Source organism: Dermacentor variabilis, chromosome 5, assembly GCF_050947875.1.
Source record: "Dermacentor variabilis isolate Ectoservices chromosome 5, ASM5094787v1, whole genome shotgun sequence".
Taxonomy (NCBI): Eukaryota; Metazoa; Arthropoda; class Arachnida; order Ixodida; family Ixodidae; genus Dermacentor; species Dermacentor variabilis.
This window is the reverse complement of record NC_134572.1, coordinates 127,114,955-127,122,011: the sequence shown is the minus strand read 5'-3', so window position 1 is coordinate 127,122,011 and position 7,057 is coordinate 127,114,955. Positions and strand designations below refer to the sequence as shown.

Sequence of the window (7,057 nt, the reverse complement as noted above, 5' to 3'; positions counted from 1 at the left end):
GAAACATGGGAATCATAGCCGCAAAGCCACAGCTGGTCTCCGTTCACTAGCAGACTTGAGCGTACGCCGGCGACATTACGAAGGCGCACTTACACAATATTTAAGAGGTTTATGGTTTATTGTGGAATGAGCTTAACGCTGTCGGCGCCAACATCTTACATATAGTTGCATACTAAATCAAGAATGCACTCGGTTGATTTTATTTTATTTTTTAGTTTTTGATAATCGTGATCGCAACACATACCGCCTACGCACGGTGCGTACTCTATACACACCGTATCTATAGCAATGTGTATGCACGTGAGCGTGCCGTTTCAACCATTGCGCTGTAGCGGGAGCGAAATATGGAGTTATAGCTCAGCGGAATTACGGGCCAGCGGGGCCAGCGGGCGAACGGAGACGCCACTGCAAATGTGCGTTGCGCTGGGGCGGCCAGCGTTTACGCGGAGCGAGCGGCTCGCTCACTCACTGGTGTCCATTCTCCAGCGTAGCGCGTGCAGCAAACCACTATTATTTTTTTCGAAACAAACATGGCGACCACCTACACTGAGAGCGGCACGTCACCGGCATCGTCTTCAAACGCTGCGCTGGCTCGCCTGCAGGCGATGAAAACCTCGGCCGGTGTTTCACCAATGAAGAGTACCTCTCTACCCCGCGAGAGGTTTCAGCAACGAGGCCACTTGGAGACGATTTGAAGTGGATGACCGCTATCGAGAAACTGAAGCGAGCGTACTGATATCACGCTTGTTCGACAGGAGGCACAGCAAAGCGCTCCGCTCTAACTCCGCTCGACCGAGCGACAGACCGCGAGCTAAATCTCCTTTCGTGCAACGCCTCGCTGACGTCTCCGCTCGCCCGCTTGCCCGTAAACCCGCTGAGGTATAACACCGGTGGCGATCACTGGTCTTTTTTTTTTTCGTTCACCACGATGGCGCGTCTACTCGCTTCGACGCAGCCAGAGAGCGGTAGTAATTAAGAGACCGACTCGTGGCTGCCTTGCGCCATGAGTCGAACAGCGGGACCGCTTTCGGGCAGCGAAACCGCAAAACGCGTACCCATATTCCACCCTGTCCTGCAGAGCACCGATGTAGGCCGCAAAAACGCTGACATAACAAAGTCGGGCCGCCGATACGTACACCGTTATCTGCCGAGCGCGCAAGATGATCGCATTGCACGATTGTGATTTGACCAACGCAGTAACTAAGAGCGAGCAGCATCTGTGTAGCCAACCGAATGCAGCGCAACCGCAAAACCTCTTTTGGCCGGCGCGCAAGGTTGTGACGTCACTGCTTCCCTGCAGCCGCAATTTGTGGCGCTGTGGCACGCGGCGGCAGCACGATAGTGCCCGGCACTTATTGCTTCACTTGCTGTGTGCGTTGGCTTTAAAGGTTGCTACTGTCGCTTCTTTTACGTGTTACGGATGTGTAGCCCTAACGTGCGATGCCGAACAAATGTGTGCTTGCCTGTTCTGCGAGATACAAATGTGGAAGAAGATACTGGCCTTTTCATTCCTGAAAGGCCAAAACACTTGGAAGAAATGCACCCATGGTATTCCTCGGAAAGATATTGCGCCGACGTCGTAGACACAGGTACAGTTCTCTCTGCGGTGTAATATATTTGTGCCCTGCCATCGTTATACATGCTCGTGTTATTACTCTAACCTATCCTGTGTTTAGCGGGGCGCATGTAAGAGCAAGAGTAACATAACGCAGCGGCGATGGTAGTGGTATCAATTGGCGGATAATGATTTAGAAAAGTGGTTCTAAGGCGAGGGTAGGGAGTGTTCTGCAGGTCATTTGATGCTCTTAAACTGTGTGTGTTGATGACTTTGCGATGGCGCTTAAAGAGTGGCGAAGTGTGACAGTACATAACAATATGTTTCGTTGTAGATGAACTTGAGACTGCACCGCACGACGACGCTCACTCACTCTGTAATAACACAGTGAGGTTATCGTGGCCCTAAAAGCTGCTGTCAGAAATTTTGTTTCACATTAGAGCTGCGACTGTTTCCTAAACGCGTGGGGGTAAAGAAAGCTGTGAGGTGTCTGATATGTCTCCAGATTCCACGCTGCTGTATTGACAAACTCCACACGAACACTTTACTTCAGCGCAAATACGCAAGCTTGTGTGTTTTGCGTGAGATGCAAATGAGGAAAGCAGGAACAAGCATACGTGTTGAAAAATAATCCCTGTTGTTCCCATGTTCAACCTCGTGATACGCGGAATTTACGGGATATCTGCAGTACTGCATAATGTTTGCCTTAATACGGCCACGCTTTCATCGGGACACTGAATATATTATACTGAATTAGACGCGGAATATATATATATATATATATATATATATATATATATATATATATATATATATATATATATATATATATATATATATATAAAATCATTATCACAAATATTGATTGTATGTGCTTTGAATTTACGTGTTTGGATTCAGTAGAACGTTACAGCATTACATTGGTCGCCTACACTAGTAAAGGTACAAAATGTGAACATCTGGCTGCGTGATTCATGCTCGGTAAAAATCTTTTTCTCAGATCCCGCCCCTTAAACGTTTGGTGCCTACTGTGTTTGTCTGTACTATCGCGTTCAGTAGGCGTGAAGTGCGCGGCCTAATCGCGCTTTCTATGTCGAGCTTGTCGCGCTGAGGTGCGACACGTTTAAGCAGCGCACATCGGCACATTAATCCCTATGCTTTCGGTCTTCCGTTTTCTTCAGACGCGGGCACCAACATGCGCATACCCTATAGTATATAGTGAAACGATAATAAATCGACCCGCTGAGCAGAAGCTCCTCTCCATGACGAAGCATGCTGCGCTAAACACGGGAAGTCGCTCTTTCTGCGGGGCCTATATTGCATGATCGCTTCATGTTAGAGGCACACCACATCCAAAGAAAGCGTACGATGAAAAAACACGGGGCTTGATGTGCATTGCTTGAATGGTTATGCCCTCCACATTTTTTACGAGAGCATTAGGCTGCATCGCATGTCGGATCGCATCGTCTAAAGCACATCGGATGTTTGCGACACCGCAGAAAGCCCTCCGGCCACGGTTCACGTACGGAAATCATAGTTAAAGCACCACAACGGCGTATTTATTAAATTTCGTTGAATTTTGTTTTGCATTGCGGAAATACGTTTAAATGTTTATTGGTAATAATCTTCCGTATTGCTGCAACCAACTTCTAATTTATGCCAGTAAAATAAGTAACTGCTCACGTGGCTTTTCTGCCGAAAAAAGAAACACCTGGAGCTAAGCGAAGCATATCGGAGGATCTGTCCACGTTACCTCGCCGATAATCGGTTCTAAAAGTCATTGTAACACCATTAACAAAATATCAGAAAGCCGCGCCTGGAAAAGCTTGGAAGCACAAGTGAAAGTCTCTTGGTTGGAGGCGCAACGACGTGACTGATGTCATGTTACATGACCCGCAGGCCTGAAATCTGTTGGCTTCTTATGATATGACTAATAAAAATCGGGCCCCTCGCTTAACCCCCTTTCTTATCGTTTATTACATAACGAGGGTCTCGAATCCGGCTACATTGATGCCTTCAGGTAGCATACGTGGGTTTATTGACCAGTTGCTTTCACCCAAAAAGATCACGTTCTCGTGACGCCTGCGGCAAAAAAGGACGTTCCACGTCCGCCGCCAAGGTCTGTGAGTGGTGGCGCTGGCTAACGCTCCCAGGGTTCTACTAGGACACATAAATACCCAAGAAAGTGGATGGGGAAACAGCGCCTCCGTAGCTCAATTGGTAGAGCATCGCACGCGTAATGCGAAGGTTGTGGGTTCGGTTCCCACCTGCGGCAAGTTGTTTTTTCATCCACTTTAATTCCCATTAATTTATCGTTTCATTATTTCATTTATTAAGCGCAAGTGATTTCCCTTATGTTGTCCTTGGTGTCAGTGTTTATGGGATTCTTATGATATGACTAATAAAAATCGGGCCACTTGGTCAACCCCCTTTCTTCTTGTTTTCTGCAAACCAGGTGACGCAAATGCTGGCGGCATGATAACAAAGCTAAAATTGCCAGAGAAAGCCATATAAAAATGCCGTAATGGAGCTGCACAGTGTAGCTCAGCTAGATATTTACTCTTGCAGCATTCTTGGTCGGAGTGCTGGTTTTGGGGAGGTGTTTATAGTCTCCTCAATTTGTCAATTATAATCTCTCAATTTGATTTATCACGTTTGTGGCGGTATACTAACCACTTAACTCGGCTGTTTCGGCTAAGTATCTAGCTGCATATTGTCGGGGGCTAAAATTCAAGTGTGGCCTAAAGAAAAGCTCTTCATTCCTTTTTATTTAGCTTTATTCTGGCATTTTGTATTTCGTTCTGACGAGAACGACCTTAGCCAGAGCGCAATTCCTGTAATAGCAGAATAAAAGTCGCACAAACCCTCTAACGTTGAAACGCCCAAAGAGTAACAAGTTTCTGTCACTTTGAAGCGAAGTATGCACCCATAAAGTTCAACCCAGTAGGAAGGGTAGGAAAAAAGGAGGGAAAGACAAGAATGTTAGTCAGTGTAAATGCCGCTTCGCTGCCCTGTGTCGGGGGAAGAGATAAAATAACTAAAACATGACAGAAGTAGAGAGAAAGAAAAGAGAGAGACATCGTGTTATTGGCACGGAAAGCAACGTGCTGCAACTCGCCACAACTTTTAGAGCTCAGAAAGAAAGGCAACATGACTGTCGTTTAAGAAACATCGAATTCAGATCAGCCTTCTCATTCTCACCTATTAGGGTAACAAACCCAACCTCCCTCTACTTAACATGTCTCCCTTCCGTTTTGTCGTCTTTTTTTATGTAAATGCCATGAAACGCTAGCCGAATGACAGCTCCAAATGACGCACGCATGCATGCTCGAACGAACACAGCGCGTTTTCCACATGGATAGAGCATTTAGGAAATTTTTTTCTTGCTCCTGCTTTTGTCCTGCTCTCGTCCGGCGCCGCTTCTTGAGCGGATCTTCTGCGACGGACAATTGCAGAAGCGCGTTGCTTTGGCGGAAAGGCAGCGGCAAGGCAAACTCGTTTACGTACACCATGCCGCGTTCTTCGATCCACTTTGTCCCATCTGGCACTGGAACTCTTGCGAACACGCGAACGACCATCCCTTCTTTGATCCCTCACCTGGCTCTGATGCACCCATTTCTCTTGATCTCCCGAGAACTCCTGAGGCATGCTAAAAGGAAGCCAAAAAACTTGAGGCAGAGCAAAGCTTTCATTTCGAGTACCTTAGGCAGTAGCGCACCACCGTTTGTTACTGCCGCCCATTTCCTGTTCCCTCGCTGTACAAAATCTTCTTTGGCTCCTGTTGGAGTAGTGCATCCCTAAGTCAGCTTACACAGCAACGAAAGGGCTTGCTCAGAGCCTCAAATCAACACAGGCAGCCAGTCAAACAATTATAAAGAACGATAGAAAGAAAAAGAGAGAGAGGAATGCGGGCGAAGCCCGAACCGGCAACTCGTGATAGAATGCTACCGCGGCCAGTCGCCTCTCCCCCAGCAAACATTTATCTCGCACCCGTTTCCCGAAAAGCAGCCGCAGCGCACGTAAGCTACAGTGTGAGCTTCTCGGTGAGCATGCGATTTAGGCCACTTGTTCTTCAAACATCTTTCTACTTTGCTGTCCCTGCAATGGCTGTTCGACTGCCGACGGGAGGTCTCTTTTTTCTTTACCTCTTTCTCGCGGATAATAACGATCAGCTTTAGTGCCGTTTTCAGACGTGTTTAAGTCCACGTTAATCTTTATTCTTACCGCGTTTATAAAAATTGGAGGACGCTTAAGCTTCGCCTTCAAGAGTGGAACGCGACAGCGTTCCCATCGACCCGCCAATGGGTGTAAGACAATGCGCTACGGCGCAGGGATCACTTACGAGGCGCCCCGCATCGGACTTTGCGGCCACCTATCACACGGAGAGCGTCGAGCAACGCAGCGTTCGGCGCGGCAACGAAACGTGCGCCCGAGCAAACGGAACGAGCCAAAGAACTCGTATCTCGGAGGGGGAAACGATCTACGCCAGCCAAACGTCGTGATCGGCACGGGCAGAGAGATAGATAGATAGTGATCTAAAGAAAGGAACGGCGCTTCATTCTGCAACCCGCGTGGGAGCACGGCGAAGCGTCGTCAGGGGAGAGGGAGTCGGAGCCGCGACGCGCCTGGCACCGGTCCGCGCACAGCCCCAATGCGCGCATGGCGCGCCACCTGTCGGGGCAGCGCCGTACATTGAGAGGAGGGGGTCTTCTGTGTTTGCCGCAAGATGGCTCTGCGTGTGCGGTAAGCGCAGAAGAAATGTAGCGGAAACTTACTTCGCTACTCGTGTAAATGCGACTTCTGTAAGTTACATGCTCATAATTACCGATATACACCGCAGTATAACTTTGTACGGCACTTTTTTAAGGCAACACCGCGTTCACTAGAAGCGCGTTTGTACCGCTTTCAAGCGTCGAGCTCGTGGCTGAGTGGTAGCGTCTCCGTCTCACACTCCGGAGACCCTGGTTCGATTCCCACCCAGCCCATCTTGGAAGTTGCTTTTTATTTATGAAGTGCCTGCCGTGATTTATCGCTCACGGCCAACGCCGCGGACGCCGACGCCGACACCGACGCCGACGACACCGGCTTTTCTGCGACACGAGCTCCTTAACGCTATCGCGTTAAAACGAAATGCGCGAGAGAGTTCGCGGACTGGGTGCGCCCCTCCTCTCTGCTTCGTTGCCATTCGCCTGTCCCTCACCCGATAGCTGAAGGAAGGACAGAGACGTCGGGTGGCATGAGGCGCTCGTTTGACGGCCATTATATCGCAAAACACGTGGCGGATGGACGGAACGGGGCCCGCCCATGACCCACGGGACACACTTCTCGTTCCTCGTCGCATAAAGGGTGTCCGTGCGACAGAATATCTGAATACGTTGTTTCGGTTCCCGAGGTCTACGCGACCGCGTGATACACTTTGACATGAGTGCGTGCTGCTTTTGATCGTGCTTGTCGCCTTTCTCTTGAAAAGGAAATTCTTTGTCTACCACAGCATGGTTTTGC

The 7,057-nt window shown here is 48.9% G+C and overlaps 1 protein-coding gene and 1 non-coding gene across 2 annotated transcripts in view; both read left to right on the top strand.

Annotated features, from left to right (window-relative positions):
* The first annotated feature begins 1,321 nt into the window (after positions 1-1,321).
* LOC142581964 (uncharacterized) overlaps positions 1,322-7,057 on the top strand; it is an 89,914-nt gene continuing 84,178 nt past the window's right edge. Inside the window, exon 1 of the mRNA XM_075691399.1 lies at positions 1,322-1,589. Coding sequence (XP_075547514.1) covers positions 1,421-1,589 — 169 coding nt within the window. The 5' untranslated portion in view covers positions 1,322-1,420. The remainder of the gene's footprint in view (positions 1,590-7,057) is intronic.
* Positions 3,758-3,830, top strand: TRNAT-CGU (transfer RNA threonine (anticodon CGU)). The gene has a single exon. It is a non-coding gene; the product is annotated as a tRNA-Thr (tRNA).